Source organism: Lampris incognitus, chromosome 15 (genome assembly GCF_029633865.1).
Source record: "Lampris incognitus isolate fLamInc1 chromosome 15, fLamInc1.hap2, whole genome shotgun sequence".
Lineage (NCBI taxonomy): Eukaryota > Metazoa > Chordata > Actinopteri > Lampriformes > Lampridae > Lampris > Lampris incognitus.
Window position 1 is genome coordinate 16028867 of NC_079225.1, and position 23605 is coordinate 16052471.

Sequence of the window (23605 nt, forward strand, 5' to 3'; positions counted from 1 at the left end):
AAACGCGTCATTAGATCCTCCAGTGTGACTCTCTATGGCCGAAAATACACATAACTGTGAAGGGGCATAACGAGCATTAGCCGGCGCCCGCTTAGCAAGCCGAAAGATTCAAATGACTCCCTCTGCTCGTTCCGACGGAGCTCGGTGACGTCTGTGGCGCGGAGGGAGGGCGGGCGGGCGTCTCTCCTGCTGAATGATAACTATGCAGACTTCTGCATCCTTGCAGGGGTTTTATGTCTTACTGGAAAGCACAATTAGATAAAAACGTGTTGCCAAGTTTTTTTTATGAGCATGAGCACGTAACTACATAAGGTTTAAAAAAAAGTGGTCCTGCGTGAAAAATGAAGGTGCAAGGACCACCTGTTCTAATTAGCATGCCTTTATGACTATCCAGGGGGGGAAGCGGCGCTGCCGGGCAGACCTCCTTTCAGAGATAAAATATTGGTTTACACTGCTATTCTCTCTCAGCAACACCTGCTTATCTTGGTAGATTGTCAAACGCGGCGACAGGAGCAGCCAATCACAATAGTTTGTGCTAGTAAAGGGGAGGGGTGTGAGGCAGAGCACATCTGCACGCATCTGCATTGCCTCAATAGTTGTCCAACGCAGACATTTAGTTGAAGTTTTCAGAACTGCAAGCACAAATAGCTATATGATGAGAGTTTTTGTTGTGATATTGCCACTATTCGAAAAAAAAAATCTGCGTCTAAAAGAGAAATGATAAATCAATGGTGGAGGCTTGTACCTCTATGTTTGAATGGTGCTCTGATGAAGGCACAATGTAGAAATACCTCAAGCCCACAATGAATAATGGAAAAATGTCTTGCATTTGCTGACAGATTTTTTTTTTGGACTACAGCTATTTCCACCTTATTGTGTGTGTGTGTGTGTGTGTGTGTGTGTGTGTGTGTGTGTGTGTGTGTGTGTGTGTGTGTGTGTGTGTGTGTGTGTGTGTGTGTGTGTGTGTGTGTTTAAGATAATTCAGTGGCCTTTCATAAGTTGCCAACCTGTATGTACAAGGGCTTTGCAGCAAGATTGGTTTGGCTCTGATTTATGGCTTTGCACCAGCTAGGATTCTTTCAGTAGGTGCATATATTTATATATATATCGTCACCTTCTTAAAACAATGGCCTAAGTCATATTTCAAGTTTTTCAAAAAACAGAATAAACTGAAACAAATATAGAATATATGATATTTCTTAATCATTTCACACAAAAAGGTTATGATAATATAGGAAAATATATGACTATTGACATGCAAATAACGCTGTCTGTCAATTAATTGACAGACAGTCAGTTTATTCTGTTTTTTGAAAAACTTGAAAATATGACTTAGGCCATTATTTTAAGAAGGTGACGATATCTATCTATCTATCTATCTATCTATCTATCTATCTATCTATCTATCTATCTATCTATCTATCTATCTATCTATCTATCTATCTATCTATCTATCTATCTATCTATCTAGCCATTGACTTAATGTACTCATTATATTGTCTAGAACCATATATAACCAATACTTTTGATGACTTCTGAAAACAAAATTTGATGTGATTATTTTTTATTTAGCATTATTATCTTGTATTCCTTATTCAAAATTCAAGCATTTTCATCCATCCATCCATCCATCCATTATCCGAACCGCTCATCCTGCACTCAGGGTCGCGGGGAAGCTGGCGTCTATCCCAGCAGTCATTGGGCAGCAGGTGGAGAGACACCCTGGACAGGCCACCAGGCCAACAGGGCCCACACACACACACACACACACACACACACACACACACACACACACACACACACACACACACACACACACACACACACACACACACACACTCATACCTGGTGGCAATTTATTATGGCCGATTCACCTGACCTATATGTCTTTGGACTGTGGGCGGAAACCAGGGCACCCAGAGGAAACCCACGCAGACCCGGGGAGAATATGCAAACTCCACACAGGAAGGACCTGAGGTTCAAACCCAGGACGTTCTTGCTGTGAGGCAACAGCGCTGACCACTTGGCCACCGTGCCACCCAGCAGAGACTGTATATTCTGAGGCTTCTCAAGAGTTTTGGTATCAGTACCAAAACTCTTATGAACCTTCATCGCAGTACCACGGAGAGTGTCTTGACAGGCTGTATCACAGTGTGGTTTGGCAACCTGACTGCTCAGGGCTGCTGACTGCTGCAAAGGACTGTAAAGACAGCAGCAAAATTCATTGGTATGGAACTACCGCAACTTCCCAATATGTACACCACTCACTGCAAAAGGAAAGCCCAAAACATCATTAAAGACACCAGCCACCCCACTCGTGTTCTGTTCTTGCTCCTTCCATCAAACGAAAATTAACGGCGCATCAATTCACACGCCACGCATCTCAGTAAGTTCTTTCCACCAGCAGTCAGGTTGCTGAACAGCTGACCCACCCATATGCACTTTACATTGTTGCGTTATTGTGTACTTTTCTATATTGTGTGTATAATGTGTAAATTCTGTGTACATACTCTTTTCCCCCCACCACAATGATTGATTTGGAAATTACATGAACAATTATAAAAGTCCATTTTCTTAGACATTTTCATCCGCTTTTTTATTTTTTACTTTTCTTGTATTTTCATGCATTGCAAATATACAAGTGTACAGTGCCATTCACTGGTTGGCTTGTTTCATGCACTGACATTAATTCATCTCAAAAAAGACAATGCAACAAGTCTATTTACAAAAATAAGTTGAGACACCTCCTAATTTTTAGGAGTTTTTCCTTCTAATCTTCACTTTTATTGGCTGGTTTGAGTCACTTACATTGAAAAACAGGAACTGTTTAGAAGGAATTGTTAAGATGTGCAGGAAAACTGCAGACACAAGTCTAAATGACCTCTCCCATGTGTACAAAGTCAGAGGACTCAGTCAATTCTTGCTGACCCAAGTCTCCTCTTGTTCAGTGAGTTCAGGTTGCTTCCATCTGGTTGTAGATATACTAATCTGCCAAGATGCAGGACAGATAGAATCAAGAATTCATTTGTCCCTGCTGCTATTGGCCTTTTGAATAACATTATGTACTTCCATGTTTCTTTGTGTGAATTGTTTGCGTGTTGATTGGTGTGTGTGTTGATCGTTGATGTTGATTGTATTTACTGCTGGCTGTGCAACAAATTGCCCCTTGGGGATAATAAAGATTTTCTTGACCTTGATTTTACAGCATACACCCACCCCCCTTCTATTTTTGAACCCATGCACATGTTGTTCATTGAATTTAGTCAACTGCTGTTTGGCTGTACTAGCTTATTGTGAAGTGTATGGGGGGGGGCAAACATGTACTTCCCATTTATTTTGCAGTCACAAGTGTAGGAAAATAACTGATCCGAATTTAAGGGGAGCGGCATGGCAGCCTCACAGCAAGAGGGTCCAGGGTTCGAGTCCCAGGGTAGTCCAACCTTGGGGGTCGTCCCGGGTCATCCTCTGTGTGGAGTTTGCATGTTCTCCCCATGTCTGTGTGGGTTTCCTCCGGGTGCTCCAGTTTCCTCCCACAGTCCAAAGACATGTAGGTCAGGTTAATCGGCCGTACTAAATTGTCTCTAGGTGTGAATGTGTGTGTGTGTGTGTGTGTGTGTGTGTGTGTGTGTGTGTGTGTGTGTGTGTGTGTGTGTGTGTGTGTGTGTGTGTGTGTGTGTGTGTGGGCCCTGTGATTGTCTGGCGGCCTGTCCAGGATGTCTCCCTGCCTGCCGCCCAATGACTGCTGGGATAGGCTCCAGCATCCCCGCAACCCTGAGAGCAGGATAGGCAGTTTGGATAATGGATGGATGGATGGATGGATGGATGGATGGAATTTAAGGGACCTTTAGGACCACATTTGAGCCACTATCAACATTAGCTACTTGTTGACAAACGACCCCCACCAACCGTAAAATGTTCAAGAAAAGTATTCAAATCAGCTTAGGTAATTGGTTTGCCACACTAAGTATAATGGACTGTAGCTATAATGAGATGGTCAAATTATAGGTTAACATTTGTCTTTTTGGGAAGCAGAATTCTTTATGGGGTGATGCCAAGGCCTTCCTGACATGAGGACAGTGCTCCTTCAGAGCCAAGACAAACAAAGGAGTGATCAAGCTGTTGGCTGAGGAAATAAACAGAGTTGTTAGAATTGTTTTAACAACCGAAACTGTTTTTTATACAGCATGGCTGTAGATGAAATGCCCCAGCTGTTGTCAAAGACATGCAGAGATCAGAGCAGACCTATACAGACTGTCATGTCAGAGTTTGATTGGACAGAACGGAGGTGGTAACCAGGGAGGTGGGATGCGCCTACGTAAAGGCCTTACACTGTGATCATGACATGCCGAGTCCTCTGGTCCAGGAAAGAGCGCAGTTCTTACTTCATAGTTAGACTATATTCATCCCTCATTAGACACCTATTGACATCTGGTTGACTACTGAATGATGCGTCTCCTGGATCGCCACCTTGCCATGGTGGAGAAGCATGTGTGTACCAATGATCCCAAGAGCTATGCTGTCCAGAGCTTGGCTCCTGGTAGGGTCACCCAAGGCAGATAGGTCAAGGAGGAGGTTCCAGATGAAGCATGATCCAACAAAGACCTCAGTGGCGGATGGCAGAAGATATTGTCAGGTCACAACGGCAGTGAAGGTGGATGAAGGCTGCAACAGAGGGTGGTCCCCAATCATCTTGGTTCTCCATGCCATTGGACTCTGGCCACCCCCAGCCAAGGACCGTGCGGTGGCTGCAGGTGCATCAGCCACTCCATGTAAAAAGCTGTCATACGCAGGGGTCCTCCCATTATGCGGCTCCAGGATCAACCTCTACGCCCACCTGAAGACCCAGAAGGACCCAGAGGGAGGACGGTCATACTCGACTAAGAGTGACTGCCAATGATGATACTGAATGATGATTCCTAAAGACCAAATGTCCTCCATGTTACAACTTCTAAGAGACATGCCACAGACTATATATACTAAGATACCTGTTACATCACCAAAACAATAAACAAATATTTATGTCAAATATACGGTGGTTTGCTGTGGTATGTGCTGCCATGACCAAATATGTGATGAACTTGCTGCCACTTCTGGACTGTTCGGGAGTCATTAAAAAAAATAGAGATATGATTTAGGCTAAATCAAAACCTTGCACATCCAAAATGTCAGCTTTTAAGGAATTTGCAAGGTTTTCATCTGAAAGTAGTACACTGAATAAAAGTGACTGCAGGAGAGGAACTCATATTGCAGATGGAAAACTGATTTGAGCTTCATTCTGACCCTTCTTAATGTTACAGCCCTCTATGCGGTATGATATATACGTTCAAGCATTATTCAATGGTGAGTGTTACTTTCATGGCCACAGTCAGTGGGCCTATGTCAAACTTAGACATCTCATACATCAATCTGATATCTCATTTTGGAATAAAACTCATCAGATTTTCAACGTTCTGTTTTTGGAGGAACATCTTTTAAAATAATTTCTGCAAGCCCATTTAGTTGTCAAGATAAACAAAACAAATTTCTTATGGCAACGATAGCAATATCCTAACCAACAACCATATAACGCTATCATTATAACATGTATGTGTGTATATCTGTGCATTCCTTTAAATAAATCAAAGTTTCACACTGGTATTAATTTTCACGTTCACAAGTAAACATTGAGTATACTACTCTCAACCTTACCATTTGCAAGTGCAACAACAGCAAAATAAAAGTGCACTTGCTTATTTTAAGATGTTTTAAGCTTATTTAAAGTTTATAACATATACAATATTACATACATATAACATTATTGCAGTTTTTTTTCTTATTATGACTTCGGGTGGATATTTGGGTCGTACGTAGCATTGAGGTCTGTTTATTCTTGGTATATGATGTTGGGATGTGTTTTCCTTTTTCTTTTTTCCTCTTTCCCTCACGTGTTTTTGGTGTTTTGTTTCTTTGGGTTTTCTTTTCTTTTTTCTCTTATTGTTCACAGTAGTTGAGTTTGTATCGTGCAGCACAACTTGCATTGAATGTGAACTATACAGCACAGTGGGAATTGAGTTTGTAATGTCTAGTAGCTGAATTAACTTAAGAGTACGTGAGAAGGGTATGAAAAAAAACGTGTATACTTCCTCCTACCCCTTTTCCAACATGTAACAAATAATCTGATGCATACGGAGATCTGTTCGCTGAGTTTGATGCGTGGATTTGTTGATCACTTCAGATTATTGGCAATGGTTTAACTATACTTAGCACAAAAAATAAGGAAATTTGTGTTTGGTAGATTATTTCTTTGTTGTTACAATGCTTCTTGGCAATAAATCTTATACCGTTGGAAAGCCTGTTTATTTCCCTTTTAAATGGGGCCACATTTGTAAGGGACATGCATTTGTGGGATGAGCAGCAGAGCTGAGTATGTGGGTTGCGCCCATGAAAAATTTGCCAAATCTTCTCTGCCAATGCCAAACAGCTTATTTTGCTGTTGCTATTGACTCTTGTTTTGAGCCTCTGATACCCCAGGTGCTGACAATCAGGTGCCTGATATAAGATTTATTGCCAAGAAGCATTGTTACAACAAAGAAATAATATACCAAACACACATTTCCTTACTTTTTGTGCTAAATTTATATCATATCCTGCTTATTTACATCTTCGAAATAAATCATCATTCATTCATTCATTGTATACTTACAATTTCTTTGCCTATTTAAACCTTTTCCTAAAGGTCTCTGCTGACGGGTTACTTAAACTAACTACCCATCCAAATATCTGCTCTAACCTTCTTCTTTTTTTAATCCAAGGTAGACTCACCACAGCATTAGGAGGACCAAACCCCTCTGGAGTACTGCCTTGTCAGGGTTTTTTTGTTTTTTGTCTTCTTCTGGTCCTTAATGTCGGCTAGCAAATAACTCTGTGGAGCACTACTGCCACCATCTGTATGAATCCGGAACTACTTTAACTCAATTGTAAAAAAAATTTTTTTAAATGCATTGTGGATCAATACTGTTCGACTTAACGCCTGAAATGAGAAGTCAATGCAAACGTCCTTAGACAAAATCTATTCAAAGACTCGTTGGTTTTCCCACCCAGAGACTCCTTAAACCACCACCCCCCCTCTCTCTCTCTCGCTCTCTCTCTCTCGGTCTCTCGCTCTGTCTTCCTTATTCTGAGCACTCTGCCAAAACGTGTCGTCTGTTTCAACCTGCTGACAATAATCTCTGCTCCCATTGGGATGTTTCTTTATATAATAAACAGTGTTATTTAATCCCGTTCTCATCCTCGTTACTTGCTGACTCCTTCCTCCTGCACCGCCCTGAACTTCTTGTTTCCCCACCTCTCTTTGAATATCAGATCCATATCAACCCTTCATTTCTTTATCCTGCTCGCTTTGGCGTTCCATTGTGTATGATGCATGCGTAACACTCATATCTTAGGGTATTATCTCTTATGATAATATTGTCTCAGAGTATTATATCTTATACTTGCAATATTATCTATAGCTCTGGTATTACATGAAGTGTGACACGTTTGTTATACAGCTTTTATTATACTTTTGTCACACTTTACGCTCCATGTCATTGTGCCCAGTTTCAGTAAGGCGGCAGCAGACGCTTGGCTTCTGCCTATCTAAAATCAACGTCTGTACCCATGACTTCACCCTTCGCTCATTAGCCCGCCGTCAGCTGAGACGCTATCACGAAACAAACGTATACGGATATAGCGATGGGCGTGGCCCGAGCACGGGATTGGATAACAGCGAGTGAAATGAGCTGTTTTGGGGCGAGGCGATTCGGTCGATGGTGCACAACTTTGTTTGCGCACTTTTGCAGCGTTTTTAAAAACGTAAAAAAAAAAAATCCCACGCTGCAACTCCCAACAAGTGGTGGTGGTGGTGGTGGGGGGGGATTCCTTTACTTTTTTTATGTTGTTTTGTTGTCTTATTTTTACGCCGAGCGTTTCATGCGCGGCGAAGCTGCGCGTCACGTTTTCGTAGCGCACGCTCCCCGTTGACAAAGTGGGTTTTAGTCATTTATGTTGCGAGGAGGAGGAAGAGGAGGAAGAGGAGAAGGAGGAGGGAGGGGGGGATGAAGTTGTGGACATGTTTTCCTGGAACTGCTCCGCTCGGATACGGTGTGCAACGGCGCCACTTCAGCGTTGAGTGAACGGGTTTTGGTCCGGAGGAGGAGGAGGAGGAGGGTGGTGTTGGTGTTCGGGTCCGCGTATTCGTCGTTTAGCCTCGCCCGTACGCCGCGCGGCGTGCTGTGTACCGACCCGAGGGGGGAAAGTAGCGCGTTCACAAGTGACATTTGTTGCGCACCCGTCCCGTCATGGAGCTGCACGCAGGCGACTTTGATCGAAACCGAGGCGGTCCCGCGGAGCTCGCCACGGAAAGCTCGGCGCGACACTGAGAAGGTACATGCACAACGTGTGGCGACTGAACGCCCGAAACGAGGCACGTTGGCCCGGCTGAACAAGGCTCTTTTGAAAGGGTTTCTTGGTGGCGGTGGCGTTGTTGTCAGCCCCAACTAGGCTCGCTCGCAATCGCAGGGGTGGCTGCATGAGTCCTCCGTTTCCTGTATTTCTCGTTGTGCCAAATGGCAGCTTTTCGCCAGCGCCTCGTTGCTGGTTAAGTGTTTGGCAGACCCGACACTTTTTTTAAGAGGTACATCTGCAATTTCACTTGGCTTCTGCACGCATCTGCAATGTAAATGTGCGTCCACGTTTCCGATTACGTGGAAAGTTAACGTGCACGTAGCCGTACAAGGGTTCAAGGGTTTGTAAGGCATGCCCTCTTCGTTGTTGTTACTGTCTTTATTTAGCCATTTGCTCGTGTAGGCCTCTGTTTCCTCCTGGCTGCAGAGACCTTCTAGAAAACCTTGTAAACTTTTCGTCTTGAGAGAATTGAAGTAAAAAAAAAATCACGTTTTCTAACTGCCCCCTTTCTCTTTCAAGGTTCTACAGCCTATAAGAGGATCAAGAAAGGATGGCCTGCAGACCTCAGATTTGATTTTGGAAGGAGGGGTGTGTGCTCCCCACCCTCCGCCTTTTCCTTTGGGATTTATGTTTCCTCCCAAGTACCTCGGTTCACACAATTAAACAAAGAAATTCCCAACTAGCCAGAGGCTGTGTACATGGCACAAGCAACAGCCAATAACCCTCTGTTTTTGTGCTCTGCTTGAGAAAAAGATTGAGAGCTCAGACTCCCAAGATTTGTTTTGACTTATTACTATGAGCCTTCCTCCTCAACATAAAGTAAGTTCTGATAAGAGTAGTAAACACAGTGCTGCAGCCATGAAGGAGCCTCTGCAGCATCCCGGAGAGGTTTATTATGGCATGGGACCTCCAGTGGTAGAGCCAGGCCACAGTGATTCCGGTAGCACCTCCGGCGTTTATAACCAAGAAAAAGGCCCTCAAAGTCGACTCCAATATCAGCAGGCTGCCCCAGTGAAGTGGATGCACCAGGAGCCCATACAGCCCTCTGGCTGGTCTCAAGAAGTTTCTGTACCAGGATGGGGGCAGAACTTCGTCCCCTACATGGGTGGGCCAAACATCAGGGGTCAGATGGCATTCCATAAAGGGGGACAAAATGTCGGAGCTCTGCAGATGGGGGGAGAAAATCAACAGACAGGATCTGTGGAGGCTTACAGAGAAAGCCCCCAAGCTCAGACTCAAGCCCAGGCGAGGGGTCTCGAGTGGGAGCAGCATGCTGCTACTGCTGCAATGCATCAGGCCCAGCTCCAAGCCTATCAGCAGGGCCATAAAGGCGTTGACATCCAGGGTCAGCCCCACGCCCCTCCTCAAGCCATGCCTGGGTCTGTGCTGCAGCCTTTCCAGGCAACATTTAAGACCGCCAAACAGCAGTTTCCATCTGGGTATTACCCCGTGTTCCAGGGCCACAAGGCGATACCCAGCCTCGGATACAGTGAGCAGCCTAAAACCCAACAGCAACTGCTGCACCAGATGCAGCAGCAACAAATGCACCACCATCAGCAGCAACAGCTGCGTCAACAGCACCATCATCAACTACAGCAGCAGCATTTGCAACAGCAACAGCACCAAATGCAACAACGTCAGATCCACCAGCAGCAGCAACTGCAGCAAATGCAACAACAGTATCACCAACATCAGCTACAAGAGCGAAGGCAACAAATCCATCAAATGCAACAGCAGCTACAACCACAGCCGAATGTATCACAGCCAGAGGTGTCACAGCTACAGGTGCACCAAAAACAGCTTCACACACAAAACTTCATGGCCTATGAACCTGCTGAACCCTGTCCGTCTGACCCGTCAGTGAGCAATCTGGGACAGCAACAGGAAGCAGAGATCCAAGCCGATGATCCACCAGCCTCGTCCATTCCATGCTCTGAAAAGGTCTCTTCAGATCCCATGCAGTCTGAGAATGCAGCGGTGGTCGTCCCTCGACGCTCACGCCGCCTCTCTAGGGAGGGGCTATCCCCAGTGGCCCCCCCGCCCACCATCCCTTGTTCACAAGCCTCCAAAGAGACCCCGCCATCCCAAAATGGAGTAGCAGAAGCAGAGGCGGTGAGAACGGGGGAAGCCCAGGTGACAACAGGAGGGGTCATTCATAGCACCCGCCGAAGGAGGAGGGCATCTAAGGAGATCAACCTGGAGACTTTAGCCCAGAAGGCATCGGAAATGGAGTCCCTGCCTGCTAAAGTTGTTAAGGTTATAACATAATCATACCATACACTGCTTTCTTTAATCATATATGGCCACCTACCGTGGCATAAGAATCAAATCTGGCACGACGTTAAATAAAGATAAAACATTTTTATATAGACAATAAGACCAGTCTAGTTTCTGGCAGTATGCCTTGCAAAGAGGAAGAAGCCAGTTTCTATACAGAACTTCCCTACCATTTACAAAACCCTTAACTGAGGTTTGGGCAGTTAAATTTTGTTGTCTTGGTAGTAGCTGTCTCTCTGGGTTTTGAGAGCACGTGCACAATCAGGCATGTCGTCTCTGTTGTACTTCATCACGTACCTGGCAGTTGCACAACTTGAAAATCAGCTTTCATTGAAGAAGACTTATTTGAGAAGACAAACACTCTTGACTGCAGTGATTGAGGCAATATCATCAGCGCGGCTCTTCGGGGGTTTATGAGGTTACATTCGAAGTGGCACTCCCAGCGGAGAAATGCTCATATATTTGCACAATTTAAGTCTTTTTTGCTCTCGTGCTAAACAGATATAAGAAACGAAGACAAAAGAAAATGTAGCAAAGGTTTGCTGTTTATTTTGTCAGGATTTGGACATGCCGTACTGTAGCCTGGGGGAGTCATAGCGTACCAGGCTTGTCATGTGTTTTTGTGCAGTGTCCATGCATGGTGCACTGCTGAAGCAGATGCATGTCTGCACACCTCCACATTCCTCAGGCCTCTTCCCAGCCATTCAACATAAGCAGGGAGGGGCTGCACTGTCAGGCCTGCACAGTCACACTACTGTGCTGGCTCCAAACTGGTTTAATAGGGTTATTAACAACCTAAAGCTGTTGTGTTTTAAGTCGGCAGTCTTGGCTTTTCCAGGTCTGCAATGGCCGAGAAAAAGAATTCCTGTGCAATTGTTCGTATCGCTCCAAAACGAATGCCACATTTGATTGCTGTGTTTTCACTATCTATTGTGTTATAACTCACGATTATTTATCATTTATAAGTATTGACTAACTGTACGGAAAATGCTGTTGTTAGTCAGAGGAGTACATGCACATGTGATGACGGAAGAGCAGTTTCTCCTAAACAGTCTGTGCATTGCATATGACGTAGGCAATGCTGCAGGTTTGCATTCTTGTGGAGCAGAAGGTACTCTGTAGGGTTGAGTTGAAATCACTTTTCAAGTTGAGATTTAAAGTGAAATTGATGCTTGTTTTCTAATAAGGGCATTCGTTCCCCGAATATCTAAATCAACATAAGACACACCAGCTTGTCTAAGAAACTTTGCTCTTTTCTTCATATGTGACAAACCACTGTCTCACCATCTTCCTCTTTCCACATTCCGCTCCCCGGTCCATTTTCCCTGGCACTTTCGCAGTTTCTTCTTTTTCTCTTATCCCTGTCATCTTGCGCCTCCTCTCGCTCTCCGTCTCTCTTTTTTTCTTCATTTTTATTTTTGTATGTGTCCCAGCAGGAAGATGGTCCTCAGGGCCGACAGGCGGGCATGGTGCCCCTGGTCATCCCCGTGTCTGTGCCGGTATGTGGGAGTCAGACAGATCCGCTCCGAGCTTGGCCTCAGGAGCAGGGAGGTCCGAGTGAGGAGCAGCCAAACCAGCCCAACCATAAGCCTTCTGTCATTGTGGCTCGGCGCCGCTCTCTTCGAAGCTCCATGTCTGAGAGCTTTGGCCAGGTCCAGGCAATGTGTATATATATATTGCAATATATAAACGTATTTGGTTTGTCACTGCTATTTGTCCACATCATTTTGAATAGCTGTGCCGTTTTTTGTCAAGAACTGCAGCTGTGTCCAAATTATTCATGCTACATACATAGATTGTGCAAATTTTTGTTTGCGCAATATTGCAAAAATATTGCAAAATTACTATGTGAACGGTATGTTTATGCACCCCACATGGATGAAGATATTAAGTATTGAGCCTAGAGTCAATACACGATCAAAACCGTCCCATAATTCTTTGTGCCTTTGTCGTTTCCATGGAAACATCTAGCCAGGGGAAACTTTTCCATTTTTCCATAGTGGAAAATGAAGTGGAAGGAATGACAAGCAGCATTGGCAAATTCAAATGCGTTTTATAGCAATCTCATGATAAAATAGTATATGTTTTTGGCATAAGTGGTAAGTAAAGCGCTATGGTTGAGTTGAAATGGATGAAGCGAAAGTGACAAAGTTCTTCCGGTGTTACGATAGAGCACTTCCACATGGATGTGAGTTCGCCGTGTGTAAAATTACATAGCACGCCACCCTGCATTCTACATACTGAATAGTAGGCCTCAGTACTATAATAATCCATCCATCCATCCATTATCTGAATCGCTTATCCTGCTCTCAGGGTCGCGGGGATGCTGGAGCCTATTCCATAATAATAATAATAATAATAACTTTAACTTTATTTATATAGTTATTATAATAATGATAACTATTTATATAGTGGGTGGCACAGAGGCGCAGTGGTTAACATAGTCGCCTCAAAGCAAGAAGGTCTTGGGTTCGAGCCCCGGGGTAGTCCAGCCTTGGGGGTCGTCCTGGGTCGTCATCTGTGTGGAGTTTACATGTTTTCCCTGTGTCTGCTTGGGTTTTCTCCAGGTACTCTGGTTTCCTCCCAGTCTTTGGACTGTGGGAGGACTGTGTGTGTGTGTGTGTGTGTGTGTGTGTGTATGTCGGCCCTGTGATGGCCTGGCGACCTGTCCAGGGTGTCTCCCCGCCTGCCGCCCAATGACTGCTGGGATAGGCTCTAGCATCCCCGAGACCCTGAGCAGGATAAGCGGTTTGGATAGTGGATGGATAATGGATGGCTTATTTATATAGTAGTATGCAGTATACGCTACATCATTTGAGTATGTAGAATGTCCTGTCAATTCTGACGCTGCTAGCAGCTTCAGTGTAAGTAGTAATTAAGTTGATGTGTTTTTTTTAGAAGTTATTGTTTAGTTGTCAGACCCTGTTACTCCCCTGATGAAAGTATATTTTCTTCTGACACCTTCATAATTTATCGTTGCCATTCTCTAAAGTGTACTTGTTACTGTCTTCCAACTAGGATGGGGAGACTTGTCCAGGACAGGATGAGGAGGGAAAATCCAAATCGAAGAGGCGACCCCGTCCTGAGCCCCTCTTCATCCCTCCTCCAAAACCATCCACGTTCATCGCTCCATCAGTCTACTCCAGCATAACTTCGTACCAGAGCCACCTGCGCTCCCCGGTCCGTCTACCAGACAACCCCCTCACCCTGCCCCCGTATACTCCTCCACCCATTCTTTCCCCTGTGCGAGAGGGCTCGGGGCTCTATTTCTCCACCTTCCTGTCCAACATTGCTGCGAGCAACCAGAGCCTGCCACCGCCGGCTACACCAAAGTCTGCCTCCCGCAGCCTCCTGCGGTCCAGTAAGTCACACTGGGGCCCCCTGGTGGTCAATGTCTACATTCAGCCATAGAGCCTATCACCATGATAACCTAAGAGGATGTTTATATAGGATGTTTATAAAGGATGACAACCTCTGTGTTTTTTTCAGGCAGTTCAGACATCACCCCCCCAGTCCTGCCTCTCATCACTGATGCCACACCGGTCAGCCTTGAGCCGTACGTACATGTCCTCTGCATTCAGCAAAGCCCCCTGAATACCAGCTTATTGCCATAGGAAGTGGTACACTCACACACAGGGAGCAACTAAGACTTTATTAATCGAAACTTCTACTGTCAAGGTTCAATATAGCATTCTAAAGTGGTGTCCCTTTCTCTCTAGTTTCTTTAATGTCGTCCCGTATTGTGTGTATTTTGGATTTGGACAGACGGATCAACATTGGGCAGCAGTACCAGGCTGAGGTTCCAGAGCTGAGGGAGTGTTGTGCGGCCCAGGTTGATCAACACAAGGCTGACCTGGTTTGGCTCCCCATGGACGAGTCCCAGCTCAAACATGGAGACCAGGACCGCAGTCAGTAGCACCCATTAATAACAACGGGCCCCTCCCTGTTGATTTCTGTTAACCCGGAATTACTAACCGGCGAACTTTATTTGTCACTGTTTTTAGCCTTAATGCTATTTACCCACCGCATTACCCATTTGCCTTTCTGTCTTCCCTCCTCATCCCTTCAAATCTACCTAATTTTCTCTCCGTAGCAAAGGATATGATGAACTTGGCTTGTTCCAGTGTGTTCCGTGGTGGAGGCACCAATCAGGAGCTGGTTTTACACTGTTTACATCAATATGGAGGCAATATCCTTGTGAGTATAGCGACCCAAAGTCACCCAGTTCAGTTTCATCTTGAGATTCATTTTGTGGGCTATATTGGCATGACAATTGACGTGATGCCAGAACATTTTACAAATAAATTAATAATAATCAAATAATTAAAGGTGAATCCTAACAGGTGACAGCAACCAAGAAATGTAAAAAATCTGATTAGCCTCATTTAACCAAATAGATTTGCCGAAACATATACTTTGTGACTGATAGTTTTTAATGCTGTTAATACGTTAAAGTGGCAATAGACAACTTTTTTGCTTTAACTTATCATTATGAAGTAAATGTTGATTGCACAATGTGTTTATGGAACAATGACACCACCGACGTTTAGATTGGTTCCCTATAAGCCTAGGTTTAATTATGCAATTCTGTCTGCTATCTGGGGAAATGAAGGCTCGATTTACGGCACAAAGGAAGTTCATCAACCATTCTTCAGCTAGGCGGCACAGTGGCTTGGTGGTCAGCAATGTTGCCTCACAGTAATAAGGTCCTGGGTTCGAACCCCAGGCCGTCCCAGGTCCTTTCTGTGTGGAGTTTGCATGTTGTGTGCGTGCGTTTCCTCCGGGTTTCCTCCCACCATCAAAAGACATGCATGTTAGGGTTAATACTCCTGTCTGTGCCCCTGAGCAAGGCAGTGGAAAGAAGAACTGGAGTTGGTCCTTTGGTGCTGCAGCTGCCCACTGCTCCTACACAACAGGATGGGTTAAATGCAGAAAATAAATTTCATTGGGGCATTCGGGTAGCGTAGCGGTCTATTCCATTGCCTACCAACACGGGGAACACCAGTCCGAATCCCTGTGTTATCGTCGGTTTGTTTGGCTTAGTCTCTACACCTTTTTTGAAGGTTTTTAATCACCGCAACCATGAGAAGTTCTTCATCACACAGTCATAACTGCGCACAAAAAATGTCGGGCTGATAGGTCCAGTAGTTTGCGAGATTATCCATGGACCGTCAAACACACACGACCAAACGTATAATGCCCTCCAGGCTACCTGGCGGAGATAAAATTGTGATGTTCAATTTACATCATCAGTGAACATGCTTCTTTCTTTCTTATTTCCAAAGTGGTGTTGATCAGTTTTTCGCGGCGCTAAGCTCTGAGGAAAACAGAAAGTGAGCCGGTTGTCTTTGCGCCAGCGGGGCAAACAGTAATACGGCTTGGAAACGCTGGAGTGGGGAAGTTGAAAAGTTGTCTGTTTCCATTTTAATGTGAGGCACTTGTCAAATGCAGGTTGATGACATTGGTTAAGAATAATCCATTGGCTGAAGGTGAATTTGCTCAGTGTGATGAATATTGCTGTTTTCTAGGAGACTCTGAACTGTTTGATGCTCGAGGACACCATCATACCCAAAGATCATCACCTGACAGATTATCACTATTCAGGTGAGGACACAAATGTCGACTTTGCAAAAAATGGAAAGTCTTTTAGATGAAATAGAATAGAATACTCTTTATTAGTCATTTTTTACATACATACAAATGAAATTTACTTTCTGCTAGTGAAGTACTCGAGTCCAGGACTCGTACTTGAGTCTGACTCAAGTCCTGATTTTCAGGATTGGTTACTCGACTTGGACTTCAGCACTTATGACTTGGACTCGGACTTTTAATCGAGCATTTACTGCATTCGGACTCGTAAGTTGGAGATGAGGGCTTGTTAATTGATAAAGACTGCTTTTTTTTGTTAGTTTTTTTGTAATAGGTCCTAATAATTTGGCATAAGATATTGACCGCTATATTAATACCGTAACACTGATCACCAATAGCTTTTTTACGGTGCCAGAGTGGAGCAGTGGAGCCCATCTTGGAACTCGACTCAGACTCAACTTTGATGACTTGAGTCGGACTCGACTCGGACTCTTCTTTGGGGACTCGGACTTGAACACTGGAGATTCGACTCGGACTCGAGGTTTAGTGACTCGACTACAACACTGCTTTCTGCATTCAGCCCATCCTAGCTGTGTAGCTAGGAGCAGTGGGCAACCGCCATGCAGCACCCGGGGACCGACTCCAGTTATTTCTACCTATTGCCTTGGTCAAGGGCACAGACAGGAGTATTAACCCTAACATGCATGTCTTTTTGATGGTGGGAGGAAACCGGGGCACCCAGAGGAAACCCATGCAGACACGGGGAGAACATGCAAACTCCACACAGAAAGGACCTGGGACCTTCTTGCTGTGAGGCAACAGCGCTAACCACTGGGCCACCGTGCCGCCCAAATTGAGCCGTAAACCCGATGTATATCCATCAGATATTCAGCTGACTAAAATTCCCCAGAAACACTGCCCTCTCTTCCCCATCCAGTCAGCTGCTGTCCCGCTTTTTAACCTCTGTGTTCCTGTCGCTCAAAATTGCCCTCAAAGTCTCTGTCCCCTGTGAAAGCAAACATTACATGACTGTGACCAGACTTCCTTTGTGATGTCCTTAAGGCTCAGACCGCTGGACTGCGGCAGAGAAGTGCTACTTCAACAAAGGTATCTCCGCCTACAGGAAGGACTTCTTCAGGGTACAGAAACTGGTAAGGCCTTCAGTCATGCCCTGGAGCAAACATCACAAAACAAAATTTAATCACGTTTCTTTTAGGTTGCTTCCACATAGTATTACAACACAGTTTACATGGGGAGCATCCGGGTAGCATAGTGGTCTATTCCATTGTCTACCAACACGGGGATCGCCGGTTCGAATTCCCATTTTACCTCCGGCTTGTTTGGGTGTCCCTACAGACACAATTGGCCTTGTCTGCAGGTGGGAAACCGCATGTGGTATGTGTCCTGGTCTAGTGCATCCTCTGGTCGGTCAGGGCGCCTGTTCGAGGGGGAACTGGGGGGAATAGCATGATCCTTCCACGCAATACATCCCCCTGGCGAAACTCCTCACTGTAAGGTGAAAAGAAGCGGCTGGCGACTCCACATGTATGAGAGGAGGCATGTGGTAGTCTGCAGCCCTCCCCGGATCGGCAGAGCGGGTGGAGCAGCGACCAGGACGGCTCGGAAATGTGGGGTAATTGGCCAAGTACAAAAAACAAAACAAAACACAGTTTACATGGGTTTCTTAGCAATATCAGTAGTAGTTCAATATTATCATCTGTTGTCTTTCAGTGGCATTGTACCAAGATGAAATGTGGATATTGTCATATCATAATGCACAGTTTTGCTGTCAAAATTAATAGGCATGCACCGTTACTGATACTGGTATTGGATATCGAGATGAAACCACCTTTAAATGGATTATTGATATTGGAGACTAATCTGATACCAAAAGCCACGGCTAACTTACAGCATTGAATCAAAATGGCGTGGTATACTGCATTTTTTGCATATGGAAGCCTGTATTTCTTTAATTTTGGAAAAAAAACAAACTAATTCTATCTCAATTATTTTACCCACTGACCTCAAACTAATGGTCTAAGTCTGAACTGTTCAGCAGTACTAATGGATTGGATCAGCCCTTTATACCGACCGATACTTAAAAGATTTATACTCAGAATTGGGATTGGCAGCGAAATATGGGTTCATCCTTATGAACCAGTGATGACGAGATTCCACCATTTTACCTAAAATCTCTCTCGAAATGAAGTCTGAAAACTAGTTTCCATTTGATGTTGTACTTTACCAAACGGTTCAAAGTGATAAAGCTCAGTTGGCTTCTTAAACATGGCATTGTTTTGCACATGTAAGTAGATATTGTAATATATATGGATATTGTGTAAAATTCACCGTGATGATCATGATAATAATATTTTGCAATATTGCTCCGCACTAACTGTTGGGTCGTTGAAGGTGCGGACCAAGACGGTGGCTCAGTGTGTGGAATTTTACTACACGTATAAAAAGCAGGTGAAGATCGGCCGCAATGGGACTCTGACCTATGGACCTCCAGACTCCTTCATGGACAAGGGCTCAGAGGCCGTGGTGGACATTAAGGTGATCTAGTTGTTTTTTAGATGCCTGCTTTAATTTGCTACTAACTTTGTTATTGGCCACGGTATATTGATTTCATGCAAGAATTTACTGGGCTGCCCGGTTATTTGGATGAAATGAATCCAGGTGAAAGCAAAGACGTCTCATTGATTTCACCACTTTTAATCTATTTCATGAAAAGGAGATGCAGGTCAGTGTTCATTGATGAAAAACTCTCATCCACCACCTCGTCTCTGATGAAAATGAGACGCTAACTAAATAAAAGTTCTCTGTCATCCCCCCCCCCTTTTTTTTCCCCCCAATTGTATCCGGCCAATTACCCCACTCTTCCGAGCCATCCTGGTCGCTGCTCCACCCCCTCTGCCGATCCGGGGAGGGCTGCAGACTACCACGTGCCTCCTCCGATACACGTGGAGTCACCAGCCGCTTCTTTTCACCTGACAGTGAGGAGTTTCACTGGGGGGATGTAGCGTGTGGGAAGATCACGCTATTTCCCCCAGTTGCCCCCCCCCGAACAGGTGCTCTGACTGACCAGAGGAGGCGCTAGTGCACTGACCAGGACACATACCCACATCCGGCTTCCCACCCGCAGACACGGCCAATTGTGTCTGCGGGGACGCGCGACCAAGCCGGAGGTAACACGGGGACTCGAACCGGCGATCCCCGTGTTGGTAGGCAACAGAATAGAATGCCATGCCACCCAGACGCCCATTACCTCGTCTTTTAATGGAAATAAGAATTGGAGTTGGTCCCCGGGCACTGCAGCTGCCCACTGCTCCTATACAATGGGATGAGTTAAATGCAGAGAACACATTTCATTGTAAGAATACACTTCATTGTAAAGTACAAAGACAAAATAAAGAGGCTTTCTTTGGCATGGAAAAAAGTTGATTGATGAACATTTTTCGCTGTGTTTTTCATCAACAACATTTCTACTCGATGTCGATTGAAGGTTAGGGAGACGGGGACATTTCAGTCTTCGGACGTTAAGGACATGAGTTGGGCAAAGGGCGGTTCGGTCTTTTCTCTGAAAGATGGTCCCTAATACTCTGATATCATGGTTTCTGCTCTGTAACAGAGTTCTCAGCGATCAAAAATGAATCAAGGAGAGGGGGAAAGGGGCGACAAGCTGGAGCAAGATTTATTCGACCAGGGCCAAGACGAAAGCCTGGCGAGGGTCGCTCAGTCGCTGCAGGCTCACGACTACGTAAGCGATTCACTTTGACACAGACTTGGTTTTTATGTGCCGGTTTGTGCTGTAGAATACAAAGCTGTAAGAACAGTATATGTGCTGCATAACCTCTCGCATAGAAAACTGTTAACTGAACATTTCAAGTATAGCCCTCGCAATGTATGTAAGTCAGCGCCAGAATGCGAAGAAGAAATCTATCCAGATTCAGCCTCAGTTTGCATCTGTGTGAAATGTTAGGCTGCTGTTGAATGTAACTTGGCATGGAAAACGTAATGGTTGGATACGATTTGTGCGACAGGCAGCAACGGTGTTGGTGCTCCAAGAGAAGGATGTGGGCAATAGGCAGATTTACACTCAGTCGATACTGCCCCCGGGCTCGGGCAAGCCTGTCCCCGAGCCTGCAGGAAAGAAGAGCAGAGCCCCTCCGAAAGCCTCGCAGGACCCCGAGGGAGTCTTTCCCTGCAAGAAGTGCAGCAGGTGTGTGTAGATAATGTGTCTGCAAGATATGAACTGCCAAGGATTAAACTGTATTCTGATTTTTGGTAACGGTCTTATTTTGTTGTTCTCATCAATTCCCTTTTTCTTTTTTTTTGGTTGTTACTTTGTTTGCTACACTGCCGTTTGCTAGCAGTCTGTCCATTTCCTGTCAATAGAACAGTTGTGCAACAGCTCTGCTGCTGTGATGTGTAATTGTTATATGTTCCTGTTGCATTTTTTTCACTTGGCCCACAAGATGACAAAGTATGGGTACGTGTGGGAAATTTTTGCTCTCTAGTATGCAGTATTGCAGCAGATACACGCTTCCAGAAGAGTGTAATATTAAGCCAATTTTGCCCTGTGATGGCCTGGCGGCCTATCCAGGGTGTCTCCCCGCCTACCGCCGAATGACTGCCGGGATAGGCTCCAGCATCCCCACGACCCCAACTGGGATAAGCGGTTTGGATAATGGAAAATGGAAATGTAGACCTTAAAATGAAACAATCATGATTTTCAACGTAATCTATCTATCTATCTATCTATCTATCTATCTATCTATCTATCTATCTATCTATCTATCTATCCGTCCGTCCGTCCGTCCGTCTAGTCTGTCTGTCGGTCCATCTAGTCCATCCGTCTGTCTATCTATCTACTCCATCTGTCAGTCTGTCTGTCCGTCCATCTAGTCTGTCCACCTGTCTGTCCGTCTGTCTGTCCATCAAGTCCGTCCATCTATCTATCTGTCTGTCTGTCTGTTCGTCCGTCCATCTTGTCCGTCTTATCTATCTATCTATCTATCTATCTATCTATCTATCTATCTAGCTAGCTAGCTAGCTAGCTAGCTCCATTACAAATGTCAGTTGTTAAATAGTGCTTAATTTGTCTCTGGGACTCTAGGGTGTTTTATAAGGTGAAGAGTCGCAGTGCTCATATGAAGAGTCACGCCGAGCAGGAGAAGAAGGCTGCAGCTCAGCGCCAGAGAGAGGAGGAGGAGGAGGTGCGGAAAGCAGCCGCCGCCGAAGCTCAGGTGAAGAAGGCAGCGGTGGCGGCAGCAATGGCGGCAGGGGCTCAGGCTGGGAATGGATCCGGAGGGACAGAACAGGCAGAGGTCAGCAGCCAGGGGGAGTCCTCTGAGGGAGAGGATGAAGATGATGATGACTGGCAATGAGAGATGGAAAGAACAAAAACAAAAAACAGATGAGATGACGGACAAAGGGAAGGGTAGAGAGTAAAATGAGGATGGAGAAGAAAGCGGGGCAGATTACATGAGCGGTGCAGATAGAAAGAGCAAAAGTTGCAGAAAAAAAGACAACAGCCTGAACACAATGGGTTTTTTTTTTTTTCCTGCAGCGAGCTTTCAGTCTTCCTGTTTATCCTTCACACTCCTGAGCTGGCTCCATGTGGTTTTCACCATCAGATGACTTGTGCTGGCCCGAGAATCACACTCCACATATTTAGGGACGATTTCTACCGTTTAACTTTTAAAAGTCTATTTGTTTATAAATGCTCTTATACTGTATGCTACCGATATGGCTGTTGTTTTTTTTTATATCTTATTTAATTCAATATATCAAACTATTGTTCTTTTTTTATTTTGTGGACTCACATAAATTGTTCTTTTGTGATATTTTATAAGAACATATAATCATAGGATGTCTGTGTCACAATATTACACCAATATCAAAGTCTTCCAATTAATGCCAGCAGCCTTTTTTTTTTTAATTAGAGATTGTATAACAATTTGTATAATTTTTTTTTTCCTGAAAGAAAATATTATGGTGAATTTTACAGATGGTCATCAGATTTTTGTTTTTTCTAGGTTGGTTGCACGCTTATTTTTCAATTAAGGGACCTTTTTAAAATGAATGTGACTTGTGTATAAAAAGTATATACAAAAATTCCATATATTTATGATAATTTTACAACATTTTTGGTAATATAAAAAAATGAATCATGTCAAATTCTTTTTGATTTGTGAATTGAAAAGTATATTAAATAGAAATTTCTCACTAATGTATGACATTTTCTACAGTCTCAGCGTTTGCGCTGCTGCATGATGGGAAGCTTGCAGTTTGCTGCTTGATCCAGCTGGTGGAGGCAGGGGATCAACATGTGGTGCAGCGTTTCTGTCCCACCTCTGGTTGTGGGATGATGGGCTAAACCTGCTTCTCGTCTCAACGGATCAAATGGAAATTGTCCGTGCACGGATAAATGGCTGAAACGTTGAACCAATACATCTCATTTTATGATTGTGTATTCTGACAGATATCTAACGTACATGAGAATCGCCACGTTATGTATCTTGGGTATCAGTGCCGCAGTTTTAGATCTGAATCGGTTCTGCAGACGATGGTGGACAGCTTGTTCTGGAGACCTAATAATGCTTAGATTAATATTTGGGGGAAGCCCGTTCATTATATTACTGGAGGAGGGGGGGGGGCACACGATGCAATTTGGCACCTCTCAGTGGGAAGTCGGGCCATTTAAGAGTATGCTCGGTAATGGGCAGATCAGCTTGCTTCACTTCAAGAGATGAGATGAGATGCGAGGTGTGCGTCCGGAGATCGAGGAGAATAAAGTAGCCCCGGCTCCGTCTCTCATTCATCATCCAGATGCTGGACTCCTGACAGCGCTCATTTCTCATTTACTTTCCTGCCTCTGCAGAAAGGAGCTGGACTGGACTGGAAGGATGGGATGGGACGGGCAGTGGCTTGAACACAGCCGTGACTGCTCTCCCTGCTGACGACGAGGTGTGTGGAGTAGATCCATCTGCTGGAATGCCCCCAGTCGGCTCGGGTATTACACTACCCACAGAAAATAGAGGTTCTTCAATTTGGTTGTAGCCATTTGCTGGAATGAAGATGCACCATCTGTGCACAATATGAGGACTACCGTATTTACTAAGAAGGTGTAAAAAAATGTTTTTGACTGAGCTGTGATTTGTCAACTTGATAAGGGGTCATCATTTTCATATGGATACACGTGGTTGGTTTATTTCATCGATAAACCAGATGTTTTGTAGCTTATTGTTTATAACAGTAAGGGCGGCACGGTGGCGCAGTGGTCAGCGCTGTCGCCTCACCGCAAGAAGGT

General features: G+C 44.7%; 1 protein-coding gene across 5 annotated transcripts; it reads left to right on the top strand.

The window, feature by feature from the left end:
* Nucleotides 1-8101: 8101 nt before the first annotated feature.
* On the top strand, nucleotides 8102-22517 carry mideasa (mitotic deacetylase associated SANT domain protein a). 5 transcript variants are annotated; one of them, XM_056294422.1, is made up of 13 exons: nucleotides 8102-8403; nucleotides 8944-10680; nucleotides 12135-12353; nucleotides 13720-14062; nucleotides 14191-14257; nucleotides 14467-14609; nucleotides 14795-14898; nucleotides 16230-16305; nucleotides 17353-17441; nucleotides 18703-18846; nucleotides 19922-20050; nucleotides 20334-20512; nucleotides 21410-22517. In XM_056294422.1, the coding sequence occupies exons 2-13, from the start codon at nucleotides 9220-9222 to the stop codon at nucleotides 21678-21680; spliced, it is 3225 nt and encodes a 1074-aa protein (XP_056150397.1). In that variant the 5' UTR covers nucleotides 8102-8403; nucleotides 8944-9219; the 3' UTR covers nucleotides 21681-22517. The 5 variants fall into 5 exon arrangements, with proteins under 5 accessions (XP_056150397.1, XP_056150400.1, XP_056150399.1 ...); XM_056294425.1 differs by having other exon boundaries at nucleotides 12135-12200; XM_056294424.1 differs by having other exon boundaries at nucleotides 12138-12353.
* Nucleotides 22518-23605: the final 1088 nt, after the last annotated feature.